This window comes from Acanthochromis polyacanthus, chromosome 10, assembly GCF_021347895.1.
Source record: "Acanthochromis polyacanthus isolate Apoly-LR-REF ecotype Palm Island chromosome 10, KAUST_Apoly_ChrSc, whole genome shotgun sequence".
NCBI lineage: Eukaryota > Metazoa > Chordata > Actinopteri > Pomacentridae > Acanthochromis > Acanthochromis polyacanthus.
The window spans coordinates 12,098,674-12,115,010 of record NC_067122.1 but is presented as its reverse complement, the minus strand read 5'-3'; the positions used below and the strand labels follow the sequence as shown (position 1 = coordinate 12,115,010).

At 36.9% G+C, this 16,337-nt stretch overlaps 1 protein-coding gene and 1 long non-coding RNA gene across 2 annotated transcripts; both read right to left on the bottom strand.

Annotated features, from left to right (window-relative positions):
- Positions 1-2,188: 2,188 nt before the first annotated feature.
- On the bottom strand, positions 2,189-7,808 carry LOC110954725 (cytokine-dependent hematopoietic cell linker). Its single transcript, XM_051954702.1, has 11 exons — positions 7,769-7,808; positions 5,499-5,549; positions 5,079-5,175; positions 4,835-4,859; positions 4,577-4,601; positions 4,398-4,479; positions 4,290-4,306; positions 4,120-4,214; positions 3,915-3,992; positions 3,427-3,582; positions 2,189-3,340 (listed from the first exon to the last, which is right to left on the bottom strand). Exons 1-11 carry the CDS (start codon positions 7,806-7,808, stop codon positions 3,188-3,190), a joined length of 819 nt encoding a protein of 272 aa, XP_051810662.1. The 3' UTR covers positions 2,189-3,187.
- A 688-nt stretch (positions 7,809-8,496) lies between these two features.
- Positions 8,497-15,250, bottom strand: LOC127535927 (uncharacterized). The gene is made up of 3 exons (XR_007944860.1): positions 15,119-15,250; positions 10,428-10,468; positions 8,497-8,598 (listed from the first exon to the last, which is right to left on the bottom strand). It is a non-coding gene; the product is annotated as an uncharacterized LOC127535927 (long non-coding RNA).
- Between the last annotated feature and the right edge of the window lie 1,087 nt (positions 15,251-16,337).

Here is a 16,337-nt window from a genome sequence, read left to right as displayed (position 1 = left end):
TGATTTCTGCAAGGTCAGCGCTAAAGGCTTAATGTTGTGCATTTTTCTTTTATCGTCTCTCGCCAATTACTTTATAATTTTTCGGGGGGGGGGGGGGGGAGATCATTGAACCATAATGTGTAAATAATTACTGATTTTCTTGGTCTAATTTATTTGACTTTAAACTTGGAAGTGAATTTTCCTGAAATGTCCTCTTGGATTTGCTTTATCTTGAGGTGTGAAGTTCCAGCCCCATCACCATGGAGTCAGCTAAAGCAACCCAAACTGGTTTATTACTGTAACAGAGAGAAATCCGTGTACTGTGTATTTTCTGCCATGAAGACACTTAATGCCTGTGCTTTTTCTTGTGCAGTTAAAACCCGTTGTACATTTTTAAAAGAATCAGACATACTTTGCAGATCTGTTTCTCTTCTTACGGCAGCATTATGACACCTGTGTGTTCTTGTTTATACTATAATCATGATGGTTGAGGTGCTAGACCTATGATTATACTTATAGGTTTTGGTTGCCCCTAGTTTTTAACATGTATATACATCTGTTTGTGGTCAGATTTTATTGTGTACATACTTGTAAATATAAAACGTGGTATTCATACTCAGTAGAAAACGTCCTCTTCTGCACCAACACTTATACTGTGCTTTACTTTCCTTCAGCTGCAGTGTCTAAAGCTGCTGTGCAGGCTTTGTTATATATTATTACTTTAAACGTCTTTGACAATTTGTTCTGGTTGTTTTACTTTGTTTTCAATTCAAGGCTCATCTGTGTGAGAATAAGTCATGTTCCAGTTTAAGGTGTTTTTGGTTTTATTACATCCTCAGTGTTCATATCATTGTGATTCATGCTTTTATAATGACAATTGTGTAACTCCTCTTTTTTCTATTAAAAATAAGGTAAATATGATCACACTTCCAATGGCTTTTCCCTTTTTTTTCAGTACAACTGCAACATTACATCATTTCCTTGACTATTACAAAACCTTTCTCATAGTAAAACAGAGCATTTTTAACATACTGACAGAATCTCAAACCTGATTAGAAAACTATATCTGTATAGTGGCCCGTTTTTTGTACTGGATGCCTTAATTTGAAACAGCTCAGTCATTACTAATAATTCTAGGATTTTTGCTACTGTGCACATTATCAATGGACTTTGCATTTTACATGGCAAAATATCTTCAAGAAACGAGGCCTACTGTTTGTTGCAGCAGACTGCAAAAAAATGATCTGCCTTCAGTGTTTATATGCAACCAGTTAATTAGATTGTTGGTTTAAAATTAACAAGAATAAATCATGCAATTCACTATTTCATTTAGAGAAACTAGCTGGCTGTTGTTGAAACCACACAAGCAGCGGTGGAGCATAACTTAGTGCCGTTTTAGGGTAATTAACTATTTCTATTTTACTGCTGTTTCAGACATACTTCATACAATGAGCTTTTTGACAGCTATATTTAGTAGCTACAGATGTTTGCATATGCTGCATTTGACGTTTGAAACATAAACAGTTGAAAGGTAAGTAACTGACTACACCATAGTCAACGTCCAGGCCACAAAGCCATCATAAAGGATAATTAATATACTAGTCATGCTCTGAAACTTCATGTTTTCTGTCTTTTACCTTTACTAGTAGTAATTTGTAATACCTCCTAATATTTCAAACCATGGAGTTGCTAATTTTGCCTCAGTAAATGATGAATACTCACCTCTGTGATGGTTGCTTGCTTGTTGGTCAACCCTATAACTGCCATAAGCCCTTTTTTGGTATCCATGGCAACAGTGCTAGCTACAGTTGCTACTCGCTAACGGTGAAGCTAACGGACATTTTGATGGGAATTTGCCAACTACTGCATTTCATTCAAAGGTAGTCTAACTTCAACTTTGGTTTACATTATATTTTGATAATTGTTAAGTAGTATATAGCTGTAAAGCAGGGTTATATTAAGTGTCATTTCATCATAAATCCGATTTCTGGTGAAGAAAACTGACAGCTGGCTAATGAGCTAGAAAGCCTTATCAAACAAATAAGGTAGGCAGGAAGGGTAAAACACATTTTTGGGTTTGGTTAGCCAAAATTGATTTAGTAGCTCAAAGTATTTAAGGGTAGATTTTCAACATGTATTACCTAATAGATATTGACAGTGACTTACAAGAGCTGTTGTGGTTAAATAAGGAAATAAGGCATTATGCATCTAAAATGGCCTCATTTGCAATCATTTTATTTATTTGAGAAAGCATCTTGTATTTATTTGTGTCATTTTATTGACATATCAGTCTTAGGCTTTTGCAGAAGAATTTTTGAAATTCTCTTGTGGTTACTCCATAAATAAAAAAAAAACTGTCAACAGTCAGAAATAAAATCAATTTGACCACATTTTAAGGAATTTAATGTTCTTAAATTCAGACTATGAATGATCTATGAACAAAGCCCTCTGTGAAAAAAAAAAAAACAAACTTCAGAATATAGACACAAATAAAACTAAAAGGTTTTGTGTATGTATTATGTATTATGTATCTGAAGATTTCTGGTGCAGGGTGTGATAACGTATTTTGAGAAAACAGCCTTTAAAAATCTATACATTATAAAAGTATTGTCAAAAATTAAAATGAATGAATCCTCACATTTTTCCTTGCGGTGTCTCAACTGAGTAATTTTAGCACTGAAATAACTTCTTAACTGCCACATGTTCATGTAATGACTCTATAGTTTATTTATTATTATGAGATATGCATTTGTATTTGATTTATTTATCAAGCAAAATGACAGTTATTCTCTATTTCCATTCTCATAGGAGTTCTCCATTTTTGTATCATTATAAGGATTGTCTTTGTGTTTTGGGTCAATAGTACAAAAAAAATCCAATACAAGACATCCATTTGGACTCGAGAAAACAATGACGGACATTTTAAGTTTTTTTTTTTTTTTTTTACGTTTTTTAGTCTAAACAATTAATTGAAAGTAGTATAGCTGCTGACAGTTGATAATATCGTAAAAATAATTGTTAGCTAATAATCAAGATCACTCTTGACCACACAGTTATTAGTAAAGTTATTTTTTTTACTCCTAGCTTGCTTAAAAATGATAATACACCTTTAATAGATGTTTCGGGTTACATAGCTAGACAATAGGATGTGAGCAATTTTGTGGACCTCAACAGATGATCTCTGAAAAGGCGTGGAAAGGTGCATTTGTTATTGTAGCAGCTGGTCAACATCCCCTTTCGTTACTGGATATGTCAGCACACAGTTGTCTGGGTATTTGTTTCCAGGCATATTTCTTCCACTGACGAGTATTATTGGAAAAATGGAGTGGAACTTGATGATGTCTGGCACAGAGTCGAACATCTGTGGAGAAACAACAGGTCAGTTTTAGTGAATAAAATGCTATGGATGGTGCTGGTTGAACTGTCTGTCGGTATTTGTCCACTTACATCATTTGAACGTTGTCCTGTTCCCAGTGCGTACTTGTCGTCGCTCGCGATGAACCGAATTTTTACATTATAAACCTTCTTGTGGTGATACACGACCAGTACCAAGGGTTCACTGTTGGTGTTGATAGAGCAGTCACGCACCAAAAATGCCCCATCCTAATGTCAGGAATTACAAAGAAAAAAAAAAGATTTAAAAGTAAAACTTAGTTAATACACTCTCCATCAATACTTTGTATTTCTATGTTACACAAATGAGCTTCAGCATGTTTACTGGTGTGCTTTAGAGGTGGTAGTAGGTGGACTTTGTGTCTTTTAAAAAGTGCCAGGCTAGCTGTTTGCCTCTGTTAATATTAATTACACAGACAGGTTAGTTTATCTTCTCATCCAACTTCTAGAACAAAAGTGAATATGTGTGTTTTCCAAAATGTCTACACAGCCTTTCCACTTTCTTATGTACATTTTATTTTAGTCATTTTATATTGTGATACCTTGTTCACCAGGTGTAAGGCGTGCTCAGCATCTGCTCGATTACAAGCCCCAACATACCAGTCTTCTTCACAGTAGGTCTGCCAGCAAAGTTCAGCAATGACTGATGTTACAATTATGGCTGCGCTTAATATCATGTTGTGACACGACAGACATCATCCTTCATTCTATGACTGATTTTGATTATGTGTGTCGCGGCACTTTTACCTGTTGAGGCTTTTCCATCGGAACAAAGTCGTGCTGGTCGAAGTCTTCTTTAGTTTGAGGCCACTCATGGTGATGGCGTTTGGATGGGACCCTTTCTTTAAATAGATGTCAATGCTGACTTATTTAATGAGTAGCTGTGTAATGATAATGATGACATCTAACATACTTACCTAGACTTTGATGCGATCTAAATAATAAAGGGAGAAAAACACATATAAATCAAATGTCATGTCACATGCTGTAAGTGTCCTGAAAAGCCTGAGAAATGAAAGGCAAACCTTTCTATGTTAAGACTCTCCAAATCCCAAGAATGTCTTTGAATGGTCTGGGGGGCTGAAACACTGTGGGGACTTTGTGGACCTAAAACACATCCAAAATGAACACAACAGTGAAGACGTTTTGCTCAAAAATGATGAATTAGATTTTTTTACTTTTTATTGTATTACTTTCATCTTACCTTTGGCATGTGACCTGAGTTCAGTCTGAATTCAGAAACACAAAAAATTAAATGTCAAGATCATTTCTAGTCAGGTTACAAGCTTATGTGTCAAATAGAATATAATTATTGAAATCATAATAAAAAAGTATCACTTCTAAAAGCACTCATTGGTTCCATGTTTGAAAGATTGCAACATGGTAGCAAGCATGTTTATTTCATGATTACAGCTTTACAGCAATATTATTATTAGATAAATATGCACATTTGACCACTTACTTGTGTAGCTGTCCACTGCTGTCTACTGAAATTTAAAAAAAAAAAAAAATTTTAATACATAAGGATGTGATTATTTTGCAACCAGCAGATGGCGTCACTGTCACACTGTACAAACTGTTGTGTACAGCTACAGCACACTAAAACAAAAGGCCCACTGTCAGTAGCATACGGTGACAATAGAGCAAGGATTGGCTTCTCTAGTTGCTTTCTTGGACACTAAGGACTGGATCGGTAAAACACTCACTCTCTTCTGCAGTGCTTATTCAGAGCCAGTGCAGACCAGTGATTGGCCAGCTCCAGGGTAAAGGATGGAGGTAATGGAGGGCACCTGGAGGAACACACTCAAACTGTAAGTCTATTCATAAAACATTTAAACCCAACTGAATAGTCGAACAACTTGAATAGTAACCGAGTAAATTACCTGTGTGAGTGCTGCGATGTTAGAAGAGTGGGAAAAATCATCACATGTTTAATTAATTTCAGCTGACACAACTTATAGTCACAACAAAAGGTATAGGATACACCATGTGGCATATGACATATTACCTCGTCTGGCAGTGTAGGTGGCAACTTCTTATCTGTAAAGTGAGAATGAGAATATGTGGGATGCCATTGTGACCACAGACAGACAAGGAGTTTTTGGTTATTCATTCATTTGTGTTACCGAATCTGGTCTTTCGTCTGCCTGGTTTCAGGTCTCTATTGACAGCAGGTCCTGAGAATACAAAAATGGAAAATAATTGTTTGCTGATGACAAAGTACAGTTTTAAATGATTGGTTCTTTGGGAAGACATTCTACTTTTATCCACTCTAAAGGCAATAATACACTTCATCTTAAAACGATCAATTCTAGTATTACGTACTCCCGAACCCTCTGATCTCTGAGCTGTGGCACTCATTATAAGGGTCCTGAGCTAGTTTTTTTTTTTTTTTGCCCCTATCTGATCCGAGTCATTCAATAGTTAGTAACTGCTGATATCTGATACCATTTTACAAACTTGAAATATTCTAGATCAGTTGGAGTACCTGGTTGCACCACCAGATGGAACCTCTTAGTGTCCAGAAATGACAAGACACTTTTGTTTTGGCAATAAAAAAGCCTTGTTAGCTCGTACATGAGCACCATGACAACGTCTTCTGTGAGGTTTAATGACCTCTGGCTGGTGCACATGTATGAGTTCACTTCAGGATCAATTAGGGCATCATTGTATTCCATATGCTGCAGTTGTTATCACAGTCTGTATCATGCATCTGCAATATGAGCACGGCCTACAAGAATTGGACTGAATCTATATTACCAATTAATTGATTCTACTCAGGGATTGGCCACCAGACATCCTTTCTCTTAGTATTTATCAGTGTGGTTTGATTTTTACTCAGGCTGCTTTAAACTGAGTGTAAAGATAAAACCAAGTTTAAAAACTATCAAAACTACCATAGTTGACAGATACACAGACATTGTTTGCTTGTAGCTGTTTAACATGGTAGCAAGAGTCGTCTATGCAAGGAAACATTATTCTGTAGTTCATTCTAAGTTTTGGTTAACGTAACAAATCCTAAATCCACAATCAAGACCTCTATTAGTTCTTCTTTGATCCTTAGCAATAACTTAATAAACAGCGTCTTTAGCCGGTAGTTGCTTGACTGTGTGCGCTAGTTACTTTGTTAATTAAATGTCTGCCCTCGCAATGCACATGGGGTTTATCATAAAGGGACTTTCCACTGCAGCATCTCAAGGCAGATGTAATGTGGCATGACTGTTCACAGGAATGAGTGAAACCAATCAGTATCATGCTCAATACAGCAAGTTTTTATTTGTCTAGGGTAAGCACTTCTTTCCCCTCCAACATTTGCCCTCAAAGTGGTTCTATAGGGGCTTTTCCTGTGGCCTGAACATGCAAAAGGGTTCAGCCAAAAAACAAAACAAAAATGAAATTGATGAAATTAAACCTTGCGGTAAAGGGCTAACCCTTTGCCATAAGACTAAAATTTGTGAAAAGATGGATGATAACTCATTGCTTTCAGTGCTACGAGCCATCCTTTTATGTTCCACACAGGCATTAATGTTAACTCTAGAATAATCCTGGTGACCTTATGTAGCTTTTGCTGAGCAGCAGCCTATAGCCATGTAGCGAAAAGTCATAAAGTCAATGAACTGGCTCATTAATATCTATCTCAAGTTTGCTACCAGCAGCTCCCAGCTGCCATCATATACCAGGCCAAGCAGCAATGCCTCTGAGTCTACTGGATGAAAAAAACAACAACTTATGGATTTAAAATATTTTATCAAAAGCAACACATTTCCTCTTGACTTGAATTTCCCCCAGTACCTTCACATGTCTTTACGACAACAATCAAACATCCAGTTTACCTGTGGCTTGTGGGATTTCTCTGGGTGGACGTCTAGGTAGGATGTCGCAATTAACCTGATTGATTGGAGAGCAGAGTGAAGAATAGAGTACAAGCAGCGCAGTAGTTCAGTTGAAATGGTACATTCATTAAAGAACAACAAAAAAGGAACCTTACGGTGGAGGGTGATGAAAGGCTCTGTGCAGATGATGACCTTGGAAGATCCCTGTCTTGAAAGCAAAAGAAATTGTGATCGCCACGCTTTCATCAGTGGCAGTAATGACAGTAGTTCCACTGTTAGTTGACAGTTTAAACACTCTTTGAGTTTGTATCATTCTTGTAACTCGGTCGATGCTGGTCTCAGTAGTGCACCGCAGCAGCAGACTGTATTGATTAGAAGGGAGAATACTCCAAGTGTGAACAAATTTAAAACCCACATTCAGTATAAAGTTGTAGACATGCAGCTGTGAGGCGCCTGGCTGTGGGCCACATTCATGCAGCAGAGTAAAGGGAGTCTGTTCACACTACATGCCTTCCTCTCTTCCCCTTCGGCTCCTGGATAATTGTAATCTCCCGCAGTCTGACTCAGCCAACAGATGGCCCTGGAGACCCACTGGCAGATCATGCTCAATCAGCATGAGCTCCCTCTCAGATCCACGCTGCTTTCATTCTCACCACAGTTTGTGGTGGAGCTGTTTTTTTGTTTTTTTTTTGCCTGCACTTCATTCAGTTTCATTCTAATTATATTCACTGGAGCTTTTCTGTGTAGGAAAGTGAAACATATTCAGCCTCATTGTGTCAGCTCAAGTGCAAACGCTACTTTAGGTTGAAGTTGGAACAAGTTTGGGACTTAAAAGTTCAGCCTTATGGTTTTGGATATAGGCAATTACAGTCTGCTTATGAACCTATTAATTTAATGCAATATATTTTAATTCATTTAAGAAAAATGAGAATTAGAAGAGGTGGGTTTATGTGCATCAGCGGTCAGAGTCACTCCTACTGTTGGACAAAATTACTCAGTCTCACAAGTCTCTGATCACTGAGGGATAAAACTAAACCTTTGTTGACTTGCAAAATCAAAATAATGTGCATTTTTAAAATATGTCCTATTTTTACAGTTTGACATGCATTTTTAACAAAGTTAAACATTAAATAAAACTACACTCAAATACTGAACGCCTAAATCTAAATTCTCCAAACAATAACAGTACTGAAAGAGTAAATGAGCGAATGAAAAATGTGTTATTGTCCTCTCTTCTACCTGCATACTCTCTCTCATCATGTATGGGCCTCGCAGGAAATATGTGCACATTGTGCACTTCCTCCTGGTCGTCCACCACGTCGTACTCGGGCTCCACTACGTTGTTGTAGTTACCACATCTTTGAATTCTGCTCCTGTCTGCCCTGCTGCGATCCTGTGGAGACAAAATTGCAGCTTTTCTGAACTAAATGTACAATAAACAAGGGAACCAGTAAACCCTTTACTTTGTATCTTCTTGCTTTTTTATCAGCCGGTACACAGTAATATATTCTGAGCGTACAGCTAGTGTTAGATTCTATATACGCGTGCAACGCTGAGAAGAACAGGAAGCTATTACGGGTGTTGAAACGTAACCTTTTGTATGTCTCCCAGGGATTTCCTTTTTAAAACTTCACACGTTAAATTCACAGACACTGCGACACGTATCTACAGTCAGCCTCAGTAAAAAGCAACAGTCTTTGGCACTGTGTTAAATAACAAGCATCTCTCACTGCATCGGTGGCATATGATGCTCAGTGTATTGTGACTGTGTTTGGAGTTTTTGTGCACCTGTGGCATAGCTGGAAAAATTGGGTGCTCTTAGTATGAATACCTTATCAGTGGGTGCCTTAATCACGTCCAATTAAACCGGTTCTCTCATTCAGTTTAAAAGCTGTGTGCTCCACAGCACAACTGGCTTGATTATAATGAGAAGGAACATCCAGATTGACGTTTGTGTCCAGCAGGTGCCATGGAGCTGTTTCGCCTATACGTAGCACCCAACCTGAATATTACACCTCGCGAGGTAAATGTCCCGCACCACGAGAGCTTATTGTAAATCAGAAGATTCATACAATAATCATACAATTGACTGCGCATGTGAGGAATTGCCCATTGTTTACATTTTTGTACCGAAAACACTATTATTCCGAGAAACCAGAGTTTTGGGATATTTTTTTTTTTGCAAAAGCGAATTAAGCAAAATTGTACAACAAACCCTCTGAAGCTGAATAAAGATTACAATGTCTCACTGAAATTATATTACATGAAAATGATTTACAAATCTGTTTTAATCAATCTTAACTAATTAAAAACATAATTGTGAAATCATCAATCTGACAAAAACAACATTTCTTTGTTTTGTTTGTTTAATTTAATTACATATTTTTATACTTTGCCTATTTGTTGAATTTCTACAGAAGAATTTGTTTGGGATTTTTGTACGTTTTTGACAGAGATCAATTAACTCTAACTCAAAATAGTAATGAATTCTGAACTGACTGGGTTGTGTTTTTGCCAGTGCTTAGAAAATATCTGTTTCATCTTTCCCTAGAACCGACAGCTGCCATTTAGCATGGCTGGATTTACGAAGAATTAAGTGGACATCAAACAAACAGACTTTGTGTGATTTTGGACAATAAATCTGACTGCTGTTTAAGCTAATATCAGAGAAAACACTGTCAATTATGTGTTATTTTCCTCAGCTGCATTTCAGAGAAGCATTATTAGCGTAAGATGTTTGAAAAGTACCTTGTGAAAAGTACCTGAAGGCAAACGCAGGTTTCAACAAAAATGAATAAATCAATACAAATAAAATAAATACATCTCTTCATCTATAGAGTTGCAGCTTATACAAATAAACTGATTTCTTGATTATAAAAAGGCATTAACATTTATTAGCATAATCACTTGGGATGAATTTGAGAGATGATTACCGTCGGCATTAGTAAGATGAAGTAAAATATTTCATAATTTCATTTCAAAATTAATATTAATGCAACCGAAAACAACAGTAAATTACAGTAAGAAACACAGAGAAGACATTTCGTCTGCTCTGTGCTGTTTTCGCTGTGCACTAACAATGACAGAGCAGAATCTCACTCTTGACTCATTTCTGTGCTAAAAGGTAATTACACAGGGGGCTGCAGACTCCCAAAGTTTCCCCCGGGAACATTCATGTGGAACCAGCGGGGAAACGCAGTGGATACGAGCGCCATAACTCACCATTATCACAGCAGACTCATGGCTGTTCCCTCTCTCTGCAGCTAACGAGGGGGCGAAACAAAAATGAAAAACATCATTAGTTTGGTGTTCTGTGAAAGAATGTGGCTTTCCAATACAGTTTGTCCTTGGACTTTTCTATCTCAGAGTAACACATGCAGGAGAACGAGATCTTTATATCCAACAAGACAGAGCTGCTTGTGTCCTGCTGCTGTATTCTCAGTGGGTCTCACTCCGCTTTTTGTGGTTTACATTATTTTATGAGCGATCAGTGAAAAAATATCTGAATCTATATTTAACATTTTTTTAAATATTGAAATTGTTATTGTATTTTTGGCATAAGCACCTTGCTTGTGAAAAAAAAACTCTGGTTCAAACAGAGAGATTGAAGTTACAGAAACATATTAATGACAAAAAATGTATTTAACCTTTACTACATCCCACTGAGCCTCCAGGATTAGTCAGTCATTCTAATGCGATTACATTTATGTCTCTATATTTAGAAGAACTGCTTCTTGGTAAAATCTGAATTTAGTTAAACCCTGTAACAACACCAACAACAATTGTGTTGTGATTCAGCTTTTGGTTTCACAGCTAATTCATATGCATGTATTAGACAACATTTAAAACAAATAATCAATTTAAATGTCATATCAGTTCTACTATACATCACCAAAATGATCAGAAATACTTTGTTTTTTGTTGTGATGATTTATTTTTTTATAAATAGGATTTTTTTTTTGTGCATGTTTGTTCATTATTCAGTCCTTAACGTGAGATTCAGTAACTTTTGAAGGAGGATATAACACATCCTGGTTTAGCTCAACATATTCTGTGGTTTTGCTATTTTTACAGCCTTACTTGGTCTGCTATAAACAGTTTCTTATGGTAGCTAAATGAACTGAAAGTCAGAAATATATATAGATGATATATATATAGATATATAACTGAAATTGCTGAGTCAGGTCACAAACTTTCTGACTCTCCTCTGCTTGTGCAGCTGTTACACTACGGTAAAGCTGCTGGTGGTCACAGGCTGCTGGTAGACTGCAGAATGTGTCTGCAGCGAGTCCAGTGTCATGAGTTCAACCCACATCAGACACTGGTCAAACCTGCATCATTGTCATTCACATTGCAGAGGGGTTCAGCCTGTGTGTACACCACTGTCAAGTCAGTCTATCTAACTTCGATAAAACAGACATTGGTCATAGTCTGAGGAATGAACATGGCAGGTAGTTGACAATGTGGAGCTGCTTCACTCAGTTATCGATTATTTTAGCAGCTATGTCTCCCAAAAAGTACGTTTATACAACTAAACATGCTCAGTTACATTTGGAAGAAAATGTATTTTCTACTGGATTATGTATGTTTGTGATAGTTGGCAAATATGTTTTAAATCAACATATCTTTACATTTATTTTGTTTCTTTACTTTTCAGTCAATTAATCATATATTAGACAGGACCAGAGTCATCACCCTAGTAACCAGGAAATTGGAGGAGAAGGTTTCCCCCAATTTAAATTTTTTCATTTAGTTTCCCTAAACTTAACTATGTAGTTTTGTTGCTGAAACTTAATCAATCTTCTAACATGTAGTTGTTAAAAGTGTCAAACAAATCACTTTGGCCTAAATTTAACTACGAAGTATTGATGCCTAGACCTAACCGAACAGTTGGTTCAAACTACATATAAAAACCAAATTCTGAGAATAATGGTTCCACACAGGACAAGATCTCTTTATTCCAGATGTCTAGAAGTCATCCTAAACAACATTTAGGTAATCTGTAATTCAGTTCTGACAAGTCAGGATAACAGTTCAGCCAAGTATTTGCAGCACTGTTAGCAGTAATAGCAGCTGCTGTGGTAGATAAGATTGTTGCTATGCAATACAAAATTTACGGAAAGCAAAAGTTTCGTTCATGCGAAACTTGTGGTCGAAATTCACCTGCATTCTGTGCCAATATGGTGTTAAATAGCTAGTATGGTTACAGTTGCAGTGCCAACATATATTTGAAAAGCAAGTTTTTACCTCAAACTTTCCATAGTTTCTGACGTAATCACAGACGGCTTAGTCAAAACTGTAATTCATGATATCTGTAAGTACATTTTGACTATCCAAAATTCTAGTTCAGCATATCTACAACATCTAATTACATTTCTATTTTTTTAGCCATCTTAAATTGAAATCAGAATCAATTTGTAGATACTTGAAACTTAAATTACAACTAATCATAATTCAATTGCTGTTCTTTCAAACTGGAAGCAATTCCTACCACATCACAGTCTTACACTGCGGTGGGATAATTTGTTTTACAAAACAAATTAGACTGCAGTTTAGTTGTATAGAAAAACATTTTTGTGGGAGACAGTGTTGTGGGATTTATTTTCATTGTCATAGTCATGCGCCTCACAACTTAATCAGATTCCTAAACATCCAGAAACGCGTAAAAACTGTTCTATCTTCCATCTTCTTGGATCAGTGCTTACGTGTAGATCTCAGTAGAGTAATATTTTCTCAAACATCAGCTAAATTGTGACACAGAGTGACCTTTTCATACGATTTCTTTTAATTTTCTGGTTGGTGTAGTTAGGTGTCATCAGCATATACTACGAAATAGTGATGTGCTGGTAAATTTTGCGACCAACAAGAAACGGAACACAGAATATTGACATGACAAAATCAGTACCCTAAAAGTTGGGTAATGTATGAACCCATTATCAATTCCAGCATTTATCTAAAATAATATCTCTAAGTGAAGGGAATAGTGCCAATTTCTACTCTTCCATTTACAATATTTATGTTAAAATCAGTCAGCTGACATTTCAGCGCATTAAAGAAAACACAAATTATCCAGAAATAATCTATGAAGATCTATACAGATCCATACAACATCAAATGGAGCTTGGAAATTAGAATTATTTATTATTTAAACACTGGATGACCCTAAAATGAACCAAGGTGAAAATTCTGCTGCAATATTTGAAATCAAATTTGTCTGCACACCGTTTATAGGCCAAAGCCTCACGATTCAGTGACATGAGCTATTTTAAATTCCAACTTTAAGGAACGACAGGTTTTTTTTGTAATAAGAATGTGGACTCAGCAAAATAGTTTTTTTTCAGACATTTTCTGTTATCTAAAGCGTTGCATACTTTTTGAAGCACCACATGCTGCACGCTTTTTTCACAGGAAAAAATGCAATACTCCCAAGTTTTTAGTTTTCTTCTTTTTTGAAGAATGATTTCGGTTGGACTGCAGATAAAATGACTAATATCACAGAGACAGCAGTGACAGTTGTTTGAGTTTTTTGGTCACATCTGGTAACTCAGTAAGCGCTGTCAGATCAAATGAACAGAAATCATGTGTGACAAATGAAGCGACCGAAGGGCAAAACGAGCACCACTTCACATTTGCTTTCTGCGGTGAGACGTGGGTCTTTGTCACATTTCTTCCATTTGCGTAACTTTTGAGCTTTTGAAAACATCGAGTAAATTTTACACTCATGTTTCCAGGTAAAAAGGCACAAAGAGGAAAAAAAATCTACAGTCAGGACTAATCCACCACTCTTTGACTGACAGGTTTTGATCCTTGAATCCATTTGGCTGTGAAGGGAAACAAAACAGGAAGCAGGAAGGAAACCTAACCAAAATAGAAGTTGGGACATTTAGCAAGTCACAGGGATTGAGAAAATGCCAGCAGGCATTACAGGCTACTGGCTCAAAGTCCCAAAGGGAAGAGATGAACACAGTATTGGATTTGGCACTGTGGTCCAACACTCAGTGGGGCTGTCTGACTACTTTGCAGAGCTTACTGGTTCATGAGAAGTGGGGAGGGATGAGACGTATGAAAAGGACGATTAGATACATGCATCTGGGGTTGAGCAGTTAGTCTGGAAAATAAACTTCTGCCCCATGGAAATTGGGTGCAGAGGATTTGTGGCAACTCAAACCCCCAGACCACTTAAAGATTTGTGACCTGGCTTTGCTACGGGCATCAAGAAAGTATCAGCTGCAGAGAGCGAGAAAAGGCTCAGTGTGAGGAGAGAAATGCTGCCAGCAGGACTCTTACCAGGATACACTGTAGATATTAGGATCGCTAAAAATATTCTTGTTGTTGTTGATGTGGACAGTTATGTGTCAATGTCCTCTGCTAGTTTGTTTAGTGGTAATAAATCTACCATCTATACAGATATTTTTCAAACCACACAGAATTCTTTAGACTTTGTTCATCTTTTAATAAATTAACTTGGAGTACATTTTTAAAAACTTCAACAGGATGTACACTCAGTGTGTTTTAATGTTGTGTTTATGGGTTTAATTAGGCTTCCGACGGTTAAAACATTTTGCCTTTAAGAGATTTAATTATTGCTGTGATTAAACTATTATTTAGAGCGAGTACATGGCAGCTTAGTGTATGTTTAATTAGCCCTACATGCAACTTCACTGACCTGCAGCAGTTCCATATAAAATGAATGACTGCGCATTTTAATTTACAGCAACTTGAGGCTGGATCTTGAATTTTCATCAAAATAAGATTCTTTCACAGAAAGTTCTACCTCCTTCATACTTCTACTTCACAAACTATTCATACAATTTCATCTATTTTTACTACAAATGCCTCTGCTTCTCTCGTCCATCATCGCTTTTACACACTGAGAAAATACAAAAGTTCAAAACAAAACAAAGGTTTCCTACCTTTTCTAAAGACGTGTACAGTCAGAACACCTGCACCAATGGGCGGCCAGCAGTTTCTGCTTCTTTGGTTTGTATTTGGTTACGTGAAAAAAGCGTTTGCACTTCTTCTTCCTACTCGTATACTTGGGTTGCCTCTACTCTGACTGTCAGAGTGAAGCAGCCCACTGCTGTAACCTGAAATAACTTCCTGTGTGGTGAATAACTGGCCTATAACCTGAGGTCTTCACTGTTTTAGACAACAAGAGGCTTGTTTGTTGAAGGCTTCACTTTGTGCATCTGTGCTCTGATTTCACAAATCTTCATGCAGAAAATTGTCAGTTTGTAGATACATCGTTCTTGATATTAGAATTTGCTATTGATAGTTTTTCTTAGAAACTTCTTGTTATATTAAAAGTCGGCAATATTTCCTGTTTTAAGCTTTCATCACGCAGCGTTGACACCGCATGTCTTTTATCATGTAACAGCAGCACAAAATTTAAACATGCCAGCTCCTTGACTGTATTCCAAATCCAACCTCGTACCATTGATTCAGTAAATCAAGCTCCACATGAATCTGCTACTGCGGCAGCTATTTCTGTTAATTTGAGCAGGAACATATTGACATTTCAACATCTGCTCTGCCAAGTGCAAAAGGAAACGGTGACATTTACTCTCTTCATCATCATCTGGCTCCATTTCTGCATCAAACAAGAAGGTGAACCTAAACTCTAATTTGTGACAGTGTTTAATTCAAGCTTAACCTTTCAGAGTAATTTTTCACTTCGGGTTAATATTTTTATTTCTTAGCATAAACTCTTAATAAACTAACTGCTAAAAAATTAGGTCATACTGTGAAAACACTGCTCTAAGAAACTTTCTGGTCACATCTCCAGGACTCTCACCTTGATGGTTACGTGCTCTGCAAGTTGACACCTAAACCAAAAATCAGGCTGTGAGACACACTTAAACTCAAGCTATTAAGAGTCATATAACAACTCAAAGGAGGTCGAAAAATCTGCTGAATCATGTCTGAGAGTATCTCAGTGTCGGTCGTGAAGACGGGTTTTATTGGCCTGTGAACAGAGCAAATTGACAATGGCATTCTTTTTTAATACTTGGAGCAGAACCAGGAGGCTCTATGTGTTATGTTCTGCTTTAGAGCTTCTTTCTCTTAACTGCAGAAAACTGTGACCTATAGGCGCTTATTTAACATTGCTTTTTAACCCTAAAGGTAACAGGA

Excerpts from the sequence above, each read along its gene's own strand:
- LOC110954725 (XM_051954702.1), bottom strand. The coding sequence starts at position 7,808 with ATGATCTGCCAGTGGGTCTCCAGGGCCATCTGTTGGCTGA. Across the intron at positions 4,860-5,078 it reads AATAAGCACTGCAGAAGAGA|TAGACAGCAGTGGACAGCTA; the intron begins GTGAGTGTTTTA and ends TTTAAATTTCAG. Across the intron at positions 3,583-3,914 it reads CCTTACACCTGGTGAACAAG|GATGGGGCATTTTTGGTGCG; the intron begins GTATCACAATAT and ends TCCTGACATTAG.